General features: G+C 44.5%; 1 protein-coding gene across 5 annotated transcripts in view; it reads right to left on the reverse strand.

The window, feature by feature from the left end:
• Positions 1-3426: 3426 nt before the first annotated feature.
• LOC106746559 (protein purity of essence) overlaps positions 3427-18608 on the reverse strand; it is a 29481-nt gene continuing 14299 nt past the window's right edge. For 4 of the 5 annotated variants that reach the window (XM_014623274.1, XM_014623272.1, XM_014623275.1 and 1 more), the window contains 24 exons: positions 18210-18593; positions 17469-17923; positions 16987-17100; positions 16651-16860; positions 14959-15135; positions 14011-14185; positions 13763-13913; positions 13343-13571; positions 13117-13266; positions 12733-13035; positions 12302-12528; positions 10267-12031; positions 10014-10175; positions 9025-9649; positions 8720-8910; positions 8458-8634; positions 7473-7889; positions 6643-7038; positions 6332-6466; positions 5851-6192; positions 5108-5562; positions 4239-4563; positions 3988-4147; positions 3427-3828 (listed from right to left, as the gene is read on the reverse strand). In XM_014623274.1, coding sequence (XP_014478760.1) covers positions 3764-3828; positions 3988-4147; positions 4239-4563; positions 5108-5562; positions 5851-6192; positions 6332-6466; positions 6643-7038; positions 7473-7889; positions 8458-8634; positions 8720-8910; positions 9025-9649; positions 10014-10175; positions 10267-12031; positions 12302-12528; positions 12733-13035; positions 13117-13266; positions 13343-13571; positions 13763-13913; positions 14011-14185; positions 14959-15135; positions 16651-16860; positions 16987-17100; positions 17469-17923; positions 18210-18593 — 7790 coding nt within the window. In that variant the 3' untranslated portion in view covers positions 3427-3763. The remainder of the gene's footprint in view (positions 3829-3987; positions 4148-4238; positions 4564-5107; positions 5563-5850; positions 6193-6331; positions 6467-6642; positions 7039-7472; positions 7890-8457; positions 8635-8719; positions 8911-9024; positions 9650-10013; positions 10176-10266; positions 12032-12301; positions 12529-12732; positions 13036-13116; positions 13267-13342; positions 13572-13762; positions 13914-14010; positions 14186-14958; positions 15136-16650; positions 16861-16986; positions 17101-17468; positions 17924-18209; positions 18594-18608) is intronic. The other variant, XM_014623276.1, reaches the window with a different exon arrangement.

The following is an 18608-nucleotide window of genomic DNA, read 5'->3' on the forward strand; positions in this document are numbered from 1 at the left end:
AACATGCTCTCGGTTACGTTGCGTCTCGTCACAGTTTTATCGTTTCGGACGATGTATGACGACGTCGCCTGGAATACTCACCGCAGAGCAGGGGATAAACCCGGTGGTGTAAAAACGGCCGAGTCGTTTCCGACGGTCCAGAAGGTCAGGTCGTTCCTCGGCGAAACTTCGTTAGTTCCTTTTTCTTTTCTAGTACGTACGAGACTGTGTGCAAAGTGACGTCGTCGCCGTCGGTTACTCCGCTTTCCTCTCACTCCGTCCCGCCATCGGCAGGGACTCGTGCCGACTGATCGATCGATCGTTCTCTCGATAGCGCGATCACGAGACAATCGATTTTCCGCGTATTTTCCTATCGAGGAAATCGACTCGTGCGGAAATCGAGCAGCGTTCGGCCGGCGACGTTATTGGCTGGATGTCCGAGCGCGCGCGCATGTGTGCATGTATGTGTGTATGTATACGAACGCGCGTGTATGTGTCCATCGCGACCGCGATTAATTAATTGCGTGACGGTGCGTGCATGAGTGAGTGCGTGCATGCGTACATCCGCGTGTAATTACCGTATTAACGAGCAGTAATATCGTTAGAAACTACGTAATCGCACCCGAATAATCCGCTGACGGAAGAGTCGACGGGGGCTCCGGGCTCCATCTACTGTTCGGAACTATTCGGAACTGTTCGGAAAGCTTCCCGATCGTAATAGTTCGGTTATTCCTTAGAAAACACTTACGGAGATCTTGGGAATGATTGAGCGATCCCGAACGGTAACTTTTCTAAGCATTTCTGTAATAAGGAGAAAATGTCAGGCCATGAGGAACAAAGCACGGATGGTTTGGTATAATATTAAACATTGATATTGACAATATTAATGTTTAATATAACACCGAACCATCCGTGCTTTGCTTCTCGTAACCTAATATTCCTTTCTTTCTTTCTTCGGCAAGCCCGAACATGGAGCTGTCTAATTTAATTTAATTTCTTTAATAGGTAGCCTGGCACTTTTATTCTCCCTTCCTTCCCCCGCGATTCTTCGGTTAAAATGTTAAGTAGAATAGATACCGTTATTTTGTTACGCCGTGTTTTTCAACGCGAATGCGCGATGATATGTTATTTTTTTTTTCCTTTTAAGTCAGCGAGAGTCTCCGTTATTTATCGACGTAGAAAGAAGTAGAGGTATATATGTGTAATCACGGTAAGAGAAGACTGTCGTCGTACGTACGTAATGGCATTCATGATTCATCAACCGCCACTGCACTCCCTGTAAATAATCCATCCATCCATCCATCCGTCTTATTACTTTGTCAGTGTTATCTTTCGCGGTTACGATTATCGATTATTACGACTATTAAGACTATCATTATTCTTATGATTATTGTAATTGATATTATTATACCGTCGCATACGCACGTGTCTAAGTAGTATTGACATCCGTTTTTAGACCAAATTAAGCACCGTTATAGGTCTGATAAGAGAAAGAATCTAGTACAGCGCGTAAGTTATTATTATTATTATTATATTATATATATATATATAATACCCGCGTATACAAAAAAAAAAATATATATATATATATGTACATTCGTCCTGCGAGAAGGAGCGTGTCCGATGCGAAAATCCTGGCCAATTTTCGTTCCCAGTGAAAATTCTCGGGGAGGCTAGAGCTTTGACTCGCGACAGAAGTGACTCGCTTTCTCACACAGCAGTCAGTCAGGATTCTGGAATTCTTCTCTTCTTCAGATCCCTTCTCATTTTGTGGAAAGATTACTCAACTTCCAAGCGCAATTCGCTAAATGTTTGTTATGCTCTCGAGCATGGATATAAACGCGCGAAATGATGGATGGATATTATTATATATTATGTACAACTGTCGACATAATCTCTGTACGATTATGTTAATTATTCATCACGGTTATTATTTAACGGCCTCCTCTCGGCCATCGGATCGATTCGTCGCGCGACGATTGTGATACATTAGCAGCCACGTTCAAGTGATTCGACGATAGTTTCTCAAGTACTAAATATGATATAAACGACACGGGAGCTAAGAGGAAGTAGCCTTAAACTAATTTATTCGGGGTAGATCATCGACGTGATGATGTAACGATACCTTTAAACGTATACAACAATAGCTTGCCAGTATGAGTAGTTATTAAGCAGTAATATAATAAGTGATATACAAGCAAATAAACACACCGATATACACACATCCACACAGACAGTTTGGGCTCTCTCGCGAATCGATTATGTTCGCAGACTCGAGCGAAACGAAGAATGTCGCTCGTTGATCCGACATTAAATGTACGTTAGGTTTCAAAACGGTTCGAACACTGTATTTTTTTTTTTTTTCAATACAATTCGCAACGCAGCCGATGGTTCGATGGGTGAATGTAATTTCTGGGAATTAATCAGAAACCAAGTTCTCTCATCGCGTCCCGAATTGCGAATCGAAGATAAAAGAGGTTCAAATAGGTTTGAAACTCGGTGTACACGGAGTTATTCGTTAAAAATGAATCGAAAAGATTGCATATAACTGCGCACGATAAGGGGAACATTGTAAAGCGTTGAATTCGACGTTATAAGATCCACACCTTATAACTCCGTAATAGCGGAGTGATATTTCATTATTTGCAGTATAACGCGAATAAAATATTTGGCGCGCACATTTAACATACTCGAGTCGAGAAGACTTTTAAGTCTCGAATTTGTACATTTTTTCACGAATTCACAAATCTCGTATGTCAAATTAGGCATAGGCGCGTTTACAGCCGCTACGGCCGCTTGCGGATCGGGCGAACACGAACTTGTTCACCTCGATGGTTTTTCTTTACGTTCCGTCGCAGCGGACCGACGGCTTCACTGCCAGGAAAAACAACACCGGATCGGGCGTGGCAAACAAGCGAGCTCCTTCAATGCGTTCGTGTGAGAGCTTCATCGTCACGAAATAGGAATTGCATGGGAAAGCAACTTCTTGAGAGAAAACGGAGGCTATATACGTAGACAATAGTATTAAACTTCATGTAGAGATTAGCGACGACTTCACTAACCGTATAGGAAGAGTATAGTTATTATATATTATAGCGAGGATACATTTACAACGACCGTGCGTCACCGCCGATCGTACACCATTCCTATACGATGTATCGTAACAGTATTTGCTATCGCACTAATGATAATAAAGAAAAACTGTTGGTACACGATTACACTTTCGTTTATTACACCCCGTACTATATTTTTACGAAAATGTACGTTCGAGATAATCTCGGCGATATTAGTGACAAAAGTAAGAACATTTTTCTTTATACAACGATGACTTAAGTCACGTCAAGACATTTCAGAGGATTAATACATCATGAAGATAAGAAATGTACGATGATAATAGTGATATTAAATCATAAGAATTATATAATAAGGATTTAATGAATATATATGTATATAAACGCGTTTTATTTAGTCGCAATTTATTAAAGCACAAGTTCTTTCCATATAGGTACATATTTGTCTACAAGTCAAGAGATTTATGCAACATGAAGAATAATTTATATTAATCTTTCTTATCACATAACGTAATTTTCACACCCAAAAGGTTCCCGCCGTAAAAGGCTGGAATTGTATCACGTTTAATCAATCTGTAATATGTAACACGAAACTCCTTCCGATATAAAAGTCTTGAAAATGACTATATCGTTTGGGCGAGAAAACAGAAAGGAAAACTGAGTCGCCGGTAACAACAATGCAGTAAGCTACGTAAAGAGAACTTCCAGTATCTTCAAGCAAGGCGTCGCAGGACATCGTTGATATACGTGGTAGGATTTCTTATATATTCCAATATGCCTGCAATGAGATATTGGTCTTTAGTGTCTCAATCGAGAAAAGTGAATTATTGAGAATCACGATTATCTCTCACATTAGTTAAAGAAATATCATTTCCCGACTTTTACTCACTTCTCTTGCACTGAAACATTCAATGTCTCGCGTGCGCTAAGGACTTACCAATAATATCGCAAAACTCCTCGAACGATGTGCACGGTAATAATTCGTCGCGATACGTCGCAAGCACGCGCTCCGAAGCTTTCAACATCGCCTCGTCGTTGTGCCTGATGTATTCAGCTAAAACCGAAGGCCACTGATCCTCGGACAGAACATTTACTTTCTGCAAGCACGAGACAAACCACGTTTTCAGACCGAACCAACGTAACTCAACGAGCATAGATCGAGAGTAACGTCGAGAAAAGCGCGGCAACCTTGAAGAAGTTAGCGTAGATGCAATCCACTAGACCGAAGAAGATTAGAACGCTCTTATAAACTGCGTAATCCTTAGCGGTTGGTTCCATTAGGGTCTTCGTGGGGGCCGAAGGCGATACGTAGCGTTGATGCGCGAGAACGAGCAGTCGATTGAGGTGTACAAATCTATGCAGTTTCCATCGATCGGGCGTAAGCAAGAGCAGCGAAAGCGTGCACTGATACAACGGCCCCTCCGCCTCGTAGCAACTATCGAGCCACGCTGATCCCGGCGACACTTCCAGATAAGTCATCAGAGCCTTGTCCTCTCTAGTCGCCGATCGCGTTCTGCAAACGAATATCCATTTATAATATCGATAACGTGCTTCCGTACATCTTTTTACTTTTAACTGAGTTACAAGTTAAAAGTCAATGACCCATAAAATTAACCTGGTTAAAAATTACGTAAGCAAAACCAAATTAAACGTCAAATTGAAATGAAGTCATCATCTTATTGAAGTTAAAAGTTAATTACGCAAAATATATATATAGAGCGACCCATTTTAAACGACGCATTGAGATTTCTCGAAAACCAAGGCTTTCATTGAAAAATGTTTCGTACAAGTTTTGTAGTTTTAAGGGGGACGTAAGTTGGTGACTTTAATGTAACTTTGTTACATAATCAATAATTCAAGATCAATTAAAGGTTAACTTAAGCCTTTTAATGGGATTTTTTTTTAATTCTTTTCTTACTCTCATAGTTCCGAAGATATTCAAGATGATAATAGTTAGTGGCCTGTATTCCTCTTTACACAAATAACTTTTCCAACGTAGATCGAATTTATACAATGAAAACTGTGTATTCTCAAGTATCCGATCGGGATGTACTTACGAGTTGACGACGTACAGAGCCATGTGTATTAAATACGGTACTATGTGCATATTGGACTGGGGACCGCCGCCGCCGGTGTCCTCGTGGAAGCTCTTCTCCTGGGCGAATCGCAAGAGAAGCAACTTCAAGTCGTGAATGGTGGACGAGTAGGATATATCGCGGTGACTAGTACACTCCTGCAGGTAGGTGTTGTGCCTGGCCAAGCAACTGGCGAAAGCGGACTCCGGCACCTGCGGGCCCCACAACGGCAACAGTCCGTTGCACTTCGTGTTGGCGTTCTGCAGCGCCGCGCTCTCCCATTCGTCTCGGGCGCGCGCCAGACGCACCGCCGACATGTGGCAGTCCACGTGGACGACGTTGAAGTGCGTGACGGTCGTGTAGCCGACGGTTTTTCGTTGTTTCGTCTCGAATTCCTCTACGTTGCAGCGCTTCGTGAAGGTGTAGATGCCCAACACCTGCAGCAGAGTAACAACAAAGAACAATATCAATTAAGAGAGATAACGAAATACGCAAAAGGTTATATTTTAAGTTCCCGGAAAAGTCTGCGATTAATATCCTGAAAATTATTAAATATACTTAATATTAAATATGACAACACTCGAAAATTATTAACATTCCAATACTTTCACTAAGAAGGTTCGATTGGGAATGATCTATCCGAGGTGTAAAATTGCACGCTCTTTTCGCTGACCTCAGAAAGCTCCTTGTAAATAATAAAACGGTAACTACATTGTTGTTGTTACCATGTTTGGCTTGAACTTGTATCCTTCACGGCAGATAACGCAGATCAGTCCAGTCTCGTCTCCCAGGTCTTCCATCTGTTGAAGAATCGTTCCGCTGGCGGTGACCTGTCCCTTGTCATTGGTCTGCATGCCAAGGGCACCCAACTGTCTCTCTCGCATCGCCATAGCTAAGCGCTTTTTCTCGCTGCGCGTGTGTTGACGAGCTTCCTCGATTAATTCGGCTACTCGCTTGTTGGTGCACAATGCCTCCAGCAGATTCTCCGCCAACGAGCCCACGTGTTCGTTCGAAGACACCTGCTCCAGTCTGTGGAATATGCTGATAGTCACTTGCGACACCGCCAACTGCAACATAAGAACGACGAAATGATCATACACGAACGATGATTGTTCTATGAAGTTTAATAACTGTTTGCAAAAGTTGAATAATTAATATAACCAGTATTATTAATACAACTGGCTTGTGAAAAACAACTTGAGTTACCTGAGTCGGCTCGTGATCCGTGGCTAAGCCCGTGAGGAACCGAAGGATATACTTCAACGCTGGTTTGGATATGAAATCCTTCAGCTCATCGCTGTCTGTGCGTAAGAGCGTAGGTTTGACGCATGGCGCGTGCACCTGTAAGGAAAAACCGTAAGGAAAAATATTCTTAATACTCACGATAAGATTATTTGAATTTTCGTAGTTTCGATGAGCTTATTTGTTTAGTGATTGTAAGACAAAGAGTTAAAAAATCTCACAATGTGAGAACAATGTTATTTAAGTACGCCTTTTTGCGATAAGTAGGGACTTACGGTGATATATTCGAGGGCGTCCTTCACTATACCCATACTTATGATATAGTCTTTCAGCGTGTTGCCGATCGCGTTTCGCTCGATACCTTGAGTGAGGATGCAGAAGAGCTCTAGCTTCTGCTCGTCCTCGGGCGTGTGTTCAAAGTCGAACTTGTAGAAGTTCAACACCGGTTTAAAGTAGTCGCACAACAGTGCCATTTTCTCCTTGTTGCCGTAAGTCAACGCTGCCAAAACTCTCGCAAGATGCGCGAGCACGCTCGTGCTCTGTCTCACTGCCGTGGACTGCGTGCACGATAACAGCGCTTTAATATGTTCCGGACCGCCGAGAGTGCGCGAAAACGCCTCAAATACACTCAGTGGTTGCGAAGCTGCATTCGCCAGTATAGTTTCCATGATCTAAAAACAATGTAAAATATTTACGTTAGAGTAATTAAAAAGTAGGATTGAATGTAATAACTATCTAGTTGAAAGTTAAGTTAAAAAATTCATGACGTTCAAATTAATTGATTTTAAATAAGTTAATTTGTAACTTAAAATCTTAAAACAATCGATATTTTTTTTTCTCTCTAATAGACACCATCTTTTTATTACTTCACATAAATCTAATGTGCGATGAAAAAAAACTATTTCTGTAAAAAATCACATGATTTTACGTAATTTAACTTTTGATTTTAATATGTTAACTTTAAGTTAATTTTAGAGGCGATTAATTTTTAATTTAACTTGGTTAATAATAAAAATTAATTTACCCCGCTAAAGGCTAACATAAAATAGAGTGACTAAGAGGGCAGAACTACTAAGCGCAACAGCCTCTTTCCGGTAATACTTACATCCAACAATTGTTCGGTGATTTTCGCTTGGGAGTTTTCGGACTCCGTGGCAAGGCAACGCTGAAGGACGTCAAGGAACACGGTGACCGCTCCCAGTTCGGGTTTGCTTAAAACTTCTTGGTTCTTCTTTACCTTCACGCACAATCGGAACAATTTCAGCAACACCTGCAGGAGAGGCCTCGCGCGATTCACATCGTGTATCGCGGCCAATCTGTCTAACATGACCTGCAGACCGCCACATTCCGCTAGCACATTCGCCATCTTGTAAACTTCCTCGTTGTTCACTTCCTGCTCGCTACTGGCATTCAACGTCTCGACAAATTCTTCAGTGGCGTCGCCGAGAAGGCCGCGCATACGATATATAACGCGCATAGCGTCGCATTCGCCACCCTCCAATACCCATATCTTCTTATAAACCTGGACAAAGAACGAGGAAAGCGTGTTCGATCTCGTTTCATGAAGACAATAAAGTCTCGCGACGATTTCACTACACAGAGAAAAAATTTCCTTGGGATTTGATAAAAATTCTTTGATTGAAATAAATTTGTCTTTTGAAATAGAAAACAAATGTTTGATTCAACAAACAGGATTGGTTTCTCAAACAATAAATAACTTTACGTCAAACAATATATTTCTTTCATATCTTCACCCAAACATTATTATAAAAGTTTTCGCAAGCGATAAATTATTTGGAAAAAATAACGCTATCTTAGAAAAATATTCAAGAATTTTATTGTGTTTCAGTGGAATAATATTTAATGCGTAAAGAAATACACTTTTCTTTTACTGAAAACCAAACATTATTTCCTCTAAATAATATTGCTTTTCTATCAAACAACATGGTTTACTCTAGTAAAACATTTTCTTTCAAACATGATATTTAATATTTGTTTAAATTATGTTGTTTATATTAAACAAACACATGTACTAAATCTAAAAGAGTTTCTCTCTGTTAAAAAAAAAATTACATAGAATTAACTCCTACCTCCTTAACAGGAAGATCCAGGCTGATGATCTTATTGTTGACGAGGAGCTCCATGCCGTTGTCATCTTCCAGAAGCGCAACCAATTCACAATCTTGGCAAATCTTATTTTTCACGTCTCTCATAAGCGGGCCGAGTCCAGGTTCCAAGCTGCTGTAAGGATTCCCCAACATTCTCCCCTGCGAGAATGACGTGATAAGACGAATAAGTATTTTCGGTGCAAATGTGGAAGCTTCAACTGAAAACGGACGCGCGCGAACTCACCTGCAGGAAATCTTCCTGTTGTGGATCTTTCTCGAGCGTCAGGAAGAATTCCCCAATGTCGTTCTCCTCCGGATAGATGATCGAACACAATCTCTCAAATATGAAGACCGGAGTGCGGACGTCTTGAGGATTGTGCTTCTGCACGGTCTCAACGCAGATTGCCATGAACGCTTTAGTTTCCTCTTCGGTACCTGTGATGCGAGAAAAACATATTACTGGCGCGTGTGCGAACACTATAATTTAAACAAAGAAAAAAAATATTCAAACGCGCAGAAAACTTCGAGACTATTATTTCCTTTTGTTACCAGTAGTCATCTCCTCCAGGAGCTCCAGCAGTTTCTCTTGTGTATCATCGATCAGTCTGGTGCGTTGCACGACGAGCCTCCTGAGCGACAGGTAGCCGTTCAACACCGCGCCGACCAGCCGCCCCTTGTATTGCTGCTTGATGTTTTCTTGCTCCAGGAAAGTTGCCAGAAGTTCCGTGAGCATTTTCAGCGAATAGCCTTGAGCGAGGTCGCTGGTCAACGTAGTCTCTTCCAGCCGATGTAACTCCTCTATCTCCCTGGTCAAGAGATCCGCCAGCAGGGTCATCACACCGCGCACCGCCAGAAACTGCTTCCACGGTGATTGTCTGATCAAGCACTGATACAACGTCAGAAACTCGGTGCTGCTTTCGCCAGCAGTACGTAGCTCCTCCAAGTAACACGTCAACAGAACCAGGACCTCCTTCTTCCTCTCAGTGCCTTGGCACAGGCTCTCTATCATGCTGCAGGCGACTTGCCGCGCCAGCCGAGAACTTGGATTGAAGAGCACTTCCTTCAACCAGGCGCCGTCCGACAGCTTCAACGGCTGGACGCCTTGATGCCGCATGCAACGTTGGTGCCACCTGTGCCCGTACTTCTCTATCAAGTACAACACTCGAGCTTCGTCCTAAAACAAGGAATGCAAACAAATCATGGAATCATTTTAGCGGATCTGTTATCTTTTATTTCACGTTATTATATTCTATTATCTTCATAAATTAAATATACAATCTTTGTAAATTATACATACAAGGTATACACACACAGGGTATCATTTAATATCGTTTAAAAATAATTCAGAAAATTATATATAAATATAAATAAATAAATAAATAAATAAATAAATATATATATATAAAGTTAGATATATACATACACGTTATGCATTGTTGATATGCATTATTGATTATTACCGCGACTATTGCAATTTTATAATTTAACATGCACCTACTCGAGCGTTAACTTCCACTTTGTTTACATTTTACACCAACCTTTTTAAGAGGTTTCGTCGTAGACGGTTCCGTTTTCTTGGCCGGCATGCGGTGAAGCCATTCCGAATAGGAATGCTTGGGGTCACCGCTGATCCACTTCCCCACATCGATACTGATGCCTTCCGGTGGCTGCACCGTCGCCAGAGACTCCATGGTTTTATCCTGACACGAGAATCATAAGGTTAGATCGCACGCATACCGCGCACAACTCATTAAAAAGAAGAAAGCGACGAGATCGTTCGCTCGCTCTTACTTTATTCTTCTTGGAGACCGGCTGTTCGGGTTTGATGAGGCCTTGCAGGATCTTCAGACACGGCAATATGATACTTTCCATGACGACGGGACTCTTGGACTCTTTGCAGGCGGTCAGGAACAGCTGCATGACGCAACGCAACTTCTGCTCCCAGCAGGAGTCCTCCTTCTGCACGAGCGCCGCGAGGAGAGCCATTTCGTGACGCACGGCGACCGAGAGGTCGGGAGTGGCGACTCGTCCGCGCAACGTCAACGTGATCCGGCTGGTAAGAAGGGAACATATCTCCTTGGTCGACTGAGCGTTGTCCCTGGTGACGAGGCAGAGCAGCTGCCGCACCTCCTCCTGCATTTGCACCGTGCCCTTCCGCAGGTTGTGCTCCACGAGCTCCTGAATGAGGCCCTGCTTGCACAGGACGTCCCTGGCGACGCTGTTGGTCGCCAAGGCGCGCAGCAGGGTGAGACAGTGCTCGGTGGCGGCGGACGCGCAACCGTAACAGCGTCCCACCGGCGAGACTATCGCCTCGTCCTTGGTGACGTCGCTCACGGACATGCCGTACGACGACTGCGAGCTGCTCTGGCCCCGTTGGTTCCTGTCGTAAGCTACGAGCTCCCTGCGGCAGGCCAGCACGCGCTGAATGATCTTGCTGAGCTCCTCGAAGGAGGTCTTGCACTCGCCGCAGTATCGCTGCGCGAGCAGCTGGATCGCTCGGTTCACTTGGGTGCTGCCGGATATCTGTATGCCGTCCTCCAGCCCGCGATCCAGACGATGCTCGGAGATCTTGATGAGCAGCATCTCCAGTGTCGGCTTGTTGGATATCAGGGTCTTGTACACCCGGTCCGCTTTCTCCAGCAGCGTGTTAATGGTGGCCACGGTCTTCTTCCGGTCGTCGTCGCTCTCGATCGGGTCCACGGCGCAGCACGGCCTACCGGTCAGCGTGTAGTCGAACTTGGCGTACTTGCAGAAGCCACATGCGTGACACAGGAACGGATCCTTCTCGTCGTAGTTGATCGCGCGACACTTGTGGCACTGGAACACGTTTTCGCCGCAGTTCGCGCAGATGCCGGGATTCGCCGGCACACTGGCGGAACATCGCGGGCACTGCAGCGTCTCGGACGACGCCTGGATGTTCTCGTAGAAGTCGGCGTACTCGATCATCAAGTTGCACGCCACTATCGGCAGGGGGAACTCCATCTTGACCTCGGTCTGGCCCTGCGCGAGCGTGATCTTCTTCGCCTTGTGCCACATCGCCGGCTTGTTCTTCAGCTCCACGACGGCCTGCACCGACCGGTTGTTGTAGTAGACGTTGATGGTGCGCACCATCTTGGTGCGCTTCAAGTCGCCGATGCGCAGGGTGATGCGGCTGATCGTGTGACTGCCGACCAGCTTCACTATCTGCGTCGTCGTCGTGAACTTGGAGTCCACCTTGATGGAGGACAGCTTGATCGTCGCCATCGAGACCTCCGGATTGTTGCACACGAGGCAAGGTTCGCTCTCCAGGTAGTAGCCGTCCAATTCGACAAACTGCGCCAGATTCACGTAGAGATTCGCGTTAGGGTGTCGCGCGAGCAGCTGATTCTGCGCGTGCAAAACCGCGACCGCCTGCTCCATATACGTGTGCATCTTCTTCCCGGCGTGGGGCGTCTTCAGGCAGAAGTAGCCGAGCAAATCGACGAACTGCGCCGCCTTCCTGCCGTAGGCCGGAAGCAGAGGCCACAGGCGCCATAGGAGGTCCAACAGGACTTCCTGGTCGGACGGTCCGCAATTTCTGCAGTTTGATAAATACACATTTTACGTTCCCGAGTCAACTGGATTGTCGGAATAACGGTGAAATTTCAGCTTTATGCTTTGTGCAAATGATTTATGAAAACTGCCCGATTTCACCATTAGGCGTTAATGTCTGCAATGATTCAGGCAGATTCTTTCTAAGTGAATACATAATACATGAGATGTACGGTACAACTTGTGCAAATTTTTGCCCCCTCTACCCCCCCCCCCCCNAAAAACAAGCTACACATCTATGGTGGAGCCAACTCACTTGTAGATTGCCAGTATAAGAGAGTGCGCCTGCCAACGGACATTCGTGTTGTTCGTTTCGAGCAGGAAGGTCTGTATAAACTTGATCAGCAGTGCGGGATGCACTTGCTTCTGGATCTGTTCAACCAACGTCAAGCACTGTGCCTCTTCGAATTTGGCCTCTGTGTCGGAATCCTCCGATTTCTCGCGTTCCCGCCTCTCCTTCGTGCCGGTTGCCGACTTAGAATCCTGATTTATATGTATATTCGATATTAAAACATGATGCATATCGTATGTATATTCGATATTAAAACATGGACAACAATATTAATATATGGACGCGTTAACACATATCCAATAAATAGCCCGACTTCTCTAATAATCGACTGATCTCGAATAATCGACGAATCTCGCGTATTTCGTTATATCTACTCTGTACTTCGTTACATTTACCTTGGATCTCGTGTCCTTGGCTTCCTTGGACTTGTTGTTCGAGCAGATGGCGCACTGCAACAGTTGGAGCACCGTGGGGCTCACGCCTTCGTCCAGGAGCGTCGATATCGAGAAGAGATACGACAGTACGGTGTTCTGCTTCAGGCAAAATCGTTGCCAGTTCCCCGTGCGGCTGGTGGCGATCTCCACGCAGCATTTCAGATGTTCGATCAATTCCACCAACGAATCGTACGGCAGATTGATGGAATGCGGACGCGCGTGCAATGGATCGTATCCGCCGGTGCTGCAGCACTGTTGCACGGACTGACGGCAGAAGTGACGTTAATAAACCTGAACACTGTTCCATCATTCTGAAGGTTCATTATTGAATCCTTGAAACCTCACCTGCACGTGAGATATGAGAGCGTGGAGGTCTCGTAATTGCCGATACTTCTCCTTGTTGCCGCAAATGAAGAGCAGCAATTTACGTACTTGTCGCCTGACAAACGGCGTCTGGTAGGACATCATGTACTCGCAGAGATAGAAGTACCACGGCTGCACAGATCGAGAAATGTATATCCTCGCAAACGAGAACAGGGAGAACATCACGTAAGAAAACTACGACGGTTACCTGTTCGAAAGCGGGTTGCACCACCGTGCTCTCCGCGTATTTGTGCACCTGATACGGTAATCTCAGCACCATCTCCGTGAGTAATTGAGGATAGGGCTCGAACACATCGCCAGCGTGACCCTTGACGTACTGGCGTAAAAAGAACGGCGACATATCCGGAGGCGACGCGGTAAGGTGCTCCTTGAGCAATTGGCCTCCTATCATAGTGCCAGGCTCCTCCGTGGTGGTACTAAGTAAAATTGATTCGTAAGACATTCAAATTTACTTCATAACAGCCAGCAAGTCCTCGTTATAAGTCCCCCCTAGTTTTCCCGATTATTAAGTCCTTTCCTCTTCACACATATATGGTCACTAACGCTACTTCGACTATGTTTATAATCTTAATATACATACGAATGTACACGTGTGCAGCAAGCTTACGTTTTCCAATAATCGAGTAAGGCCTGCAACAACGTTAGGCAATAGTCGATAATACCAGCTTTGCTCAGAATTGCAGCAGTGGTCTGTGACACGAAGTTCGGATTGTCCGAGGAAGTCTTCGTGGCGTACTTCGAACGAGACATAAGAACGCCTGAGAAAGAAAAATTGCAACGAAGTAACAACAGTTATTATCCGATGATGTGTTCATTTAAATTTGAGACTAAATATGGACACAGTCGTTTACTTACTTAATAAACGCATAATGACCAGATGGACTTCCCTCTTATTGCTGCGCTCGCATATGTTGTTCGTATCAGGTTTGTCCATTTCGAGCTCTTTCACGAGCATTTGCAGCAACCGTTCCACGCACGCTTTGTCTCTTTCATCTTGACCATCGAGGTCGGAAGTTAACATCAGCACAACCTGGTAGAAAATAAAAGAAAAGCTGTCCAAAACTTTTGGAATTCGTAAAATATGCATAGTTTTACTTTGTTTATCTTTGTCCAAAAATTGTTTTATAATTGGTCACGTAAAAAATCTACAAATTAATCCTTCTAGAATAAAATAATTTAAAAAGTTAAAAAAGTTGAAAAAGTTAAAATCAATACATTAAAAACTAAAAAAATATATAAACATTAAAAAAATTAAAATTAAAAAATGAAACTAGAAACTCGCCACATCTTCGATAGATTAGGCAGAAAGCGAGACTTTTTCGTTAAAAAATCGCAAAAATTCCCTCGATACTGGATTTACATTATTTTATTTTCAAATTTTGATTGAAAATTTGAAATCGGGAGTCTAAAAAAACCCTTAAAGTTTTACATGTAAATAAGCCATAGTTGATTTTCTTTTTTTCAATTTGACTGCTATATCGAATCCGTCATTTTAATTTTTTAAATTTCGACTTCAGATTTGTAATTAGCAATCCCAAAAACCCCCATGTGCTAAAATTTAATAAAATATGTTCAACAGAAATATTGGTGCAACAAAGGGTTAAAGATTGCAAATACTTTTTCTTCGACGAGTTTCCCAATCCCGACAACGTATTCCGTATCCAATAGGAGAATTTGTTTCTTTTAGTAAATCTCAAGAGATACATTTTCCCATTGGATACGAGATGCGTTGCGAAATTCACAAAGAAAGTGTTGCAACCTTTAATATGCCAACTATACGTGCGTAAGATCCCGAAGAAATACCTGCATAAATGGAATAGCGAGCACTCCCCGGACGTTAATCAGATTCGGCACAAATTGTGTAAATCTGTCCAACAGTAAGAGCCGTATGGCATGCAGTTTGACGGTGATCTCGCCAGTCGTGTCGTTTTCCTGCTCGACACCCTGCTCTTGCTCGGTACCTTCTTCTTGCTCGGTGGTCTAATGGTGGTGACAAACAATAATTCATAAATATCAATATACTCGTGTCGTTCACCAATTGGCTCCGGCGCTCCTCGTTTCGGAACTTCTGAATGAGATAACGAGAGTATGCGTTAATAATACTACTTCTAGATGTGTATGAGAGGCAAGGTTCACACAGCGAAGACAGTATTATTAACGCATGCAACATGATCGGTTCGGTCGTAACTCTCTCGATAAAACTATGAAAATGACATCTTAACTATTAGAGTTCCACGCAACACAGCTTCGGAGCCTCAATGGAACGCAATTTGCATCTCTAACGGATATTCTCAGCTTCTACTGATTATTTACTCGTTCAATTCAAATGAGTGATTTCAAGCCAATCCGTTTGCTGATTCATTCAGACTCCGATCATTAGAGGGATTCAACGAAGTCTTATATAGCACGTTTAATAAAAAATGTCTGAGATGAGAGATAATCAGTCCTACTTGATTTGATATTTTCTGATAATGTTTTCGTGGCAGTGTGGGTTAAAGGCAACGTTTTGAGAACGGAGGTCAAGGTTTCTTTTTTTTTTTAACGATGGACGACTCGACAAGTGATGCTAAGATTAGTGCGAAATCGCTTCAGCGAAATGCGATATGAGGGAAACGCGCGAGATCAAACTTCCAACGATACGTCGCACTGAAGACTGGCGTTGCTCTGATCTCTTCAGTGCGATTCATTCTTCCCGATCGCGCTGTAATCACCCTAACAACTCTGAACTCTCTATATTCCAATTCTTCAATAGAGAATACTAGTGCAGTGTACTTCGCATATACCATAGTATACATATGCATACGCCATGCGCAATTTTCAACCGTGATGTTTACTTTTTACGTTTTACTGTAAACAACGATAATAGCTCTATAACACGTGTACAATGTATGCAAATATGTACAAATTATCATGTACATCTCTACAGATTACCGTTCGATCATGATCAACTGATGAGATGGGTGTACAATGATATGTATACAGGATAATCTTCAAAATGAAAACTCATAAATCCGGTGAAGTAATGTACACACACACACACACACACACACATGTGGAAGTGACTTTGAGCTTTAATGCTACTGGAGTTATTCTTCCGGGAGGAAATTCGAAGTCTATTCTTCTTATATGCATTAAACATGCGAGAAGAGAGTTGACAAAAAAAAAAATGAACAGTAGATTACGAGGACCTCATCAGGATCAACTACGAGCTCAGCGGTAATAGAGGACTACGGATGAAGTCGGTCTCACGTCGATAAACAGGGGGGGGGGGGGAAGGGGGGGNCGAGCTCGAGTGAAACAAGAGAGAAGGGATACGTAGTGGATGGAAAAGAAAAATCAACTTCTGTGTACAAGAGAATCAAGACATCGAGACGTCGGAGGGTGGTACGCGCGGGTATATATTCGGCCAGTCTCCGCCCCGGCGCTTCTCTCCTGCTTTCAAGAACATAGGTAAGTCTGCTACGTAACCTGTACTACAGAGTACACTGAACTTACAGTGAAAGTCGTGGGAACATCTAGAGTATTAGTTTCAGAACGTGGCGCTTGACTGACTCCAATTCCAATCGGAGGCATAGCATCGGGAGCATTGTCTCCGTACGCGGAGCTCCTGCCAGAAACATTATGCTCCCCTGTCATGCTGTCAACGGCGCTGCCTCCGCTATCGCTTCCACCGCTCTCGCTACCCTTGCTACCACCACTACCACCCTAACATAAAATGTGTCCCAAGCGTTACTACGATATGTGCAAGTTCTAAGACTCTGTTGATCCACGTCCACATACTTTCGCTGAATAGCGCCAAGGCAGAGTACGTATTCTGAAGGTGTAACTCACTTGCTCGGCGGGAGACGTTCGCAGGGTGCTACCATCGGTCGCGGCGGTCGAGCCCTCGTCGTCCGAACCGCCCGCGGAGGCGGTCGTGTCGGAATAATGGCCGGCCTCCTGCCCCTAGTTCAGCAACATCGAGTCTTTGTTCATCGAATGTTGGAAATAACGACCGTTCCCGGTAAGATTTCAGTAATACACGCCACGCGCAACAATTAGGGGAGCATTCGAGCACTTCGTCAAAGAACGGACAAGGTTCAACTTCAGCTGTAACTTCGTCGAAAGTTAACGAAATCCAGATCTAAGGAAAGATTTAAAACTCGAAGTCCCCACTTTTGAATGACTTCTGATCCTCGGTAACTCGGAAGTGAGAAATTCTCGGAGTGGAGAAAATGTTGATCTTTCACGGGGGGAAAAGTCGAGAATTTTCCCCGATCTTTTTTTTTTTTTGGGCTCCTCGTATCTCGTGTACACGCGAAAAGAAGCGTTACCTGAGTGGCGCTCGGAACTTGCACCAATCCCTGCGCGGCCAAATTCTGCAAGCTCTGTAACGCGGAGCCGCTTAGATTCTGGAGGCTTTGTATACCCTGCAGGTTGGGGAAGCCTTGTTGGAAGCCTTGTCGCAGCGCTTGGAGGTCGGCACCTCCCTCGTGGTCCTGTAAACTGAGAGCTATCGCGAGCTCCACCATCGCCTCATCGTCGGCATCGGGCGGCACGTCGAGCAATTGCGGGAAATTGCCCGCGCCCAGCAACGCTTCCAGCGGATGATTGACCACTCTCGCAGCCGCCGAGTTCTGATTGCCCTCGGCGCCGAGCATAGCCGCCACTCTGTCCACCGCTTCGACGGCTTCGATGTCGAACTGCTGTTCCACGTCGCGCTCCACCGTGTCTTGGGAGGCCTGCGATGGTACCGAGACGGACTTCTCTTCGGCTTCGGCAACCACGCCTGCGTTACAACGAGAAATAACAATCAAATATACGATCAATTCGATCAGTTTTTATAGATTAATGTTAACCCTTTAACGAGGTTCCATGTCATGTTAATTTTATTATTATTATTATCGATTTTTGAAAGAAAGGAGGAAAGTCTTCGGAGCGTTTCACAAATGTGCTCAATTGATCAGACTTGGCGAGAATTTTGGGTATGCGCGTTTTCTCGCTTCCGACATCATCGAAGACGATTGCAGCGAGGGATCGGGAACCTCAAAAGGTAGTCTTTCTTTTCCGTATACCTGGAGTACTGCAATTTGGCGGGCTCGGTATGTACACCCTCCTGCGTCTGTATCTGGGCCTGAGTACTCGGATTATCGCGTGCTTCGCGCTAAAACTGACCACCGTGTCCGAGGACAGCAGTAATTGCAGGTAGAGTTTCGCGGCAATCGGTGTGTTGTTCTCGACGTCGCAGATCGTGAAGGCGTGAATGATCTCCACGATGGCGTGGACCGTTCCCTCCGCGTGCGTGAGCCCTGGCACGACCACCGGGGCGAGTGCCATGTTCTTAGGGTATGACACATGCAAGGACCACAATATCTCCATCAGTTGTATGACTAGATGCTGATTCCCGTCCGCTTTCGTGCACGAACGGGCTTCCAAGCGGTCCTTCTCGAAAACAGGCACTGGAAAGGCGAACG

The sequence above is a fragment of the Dinoponera quadriceps genome, unplaced genomic scaffold, assembly GCF_001313825.1.
Source record: "Dinoponera quadriceps isolate SergipeBrazil2010 unplaced genomic scaffold, ASM131382v1 scaffold1573, whole genome shotgun sequence".
In the NCBI taxonomy this organism is placed as follows: Eukaryota; Metazoa; Arthropoda; class Insecta; order Hymenoptera; family Formicidae; genus Dinoponera; species Dinoponera quadriceps.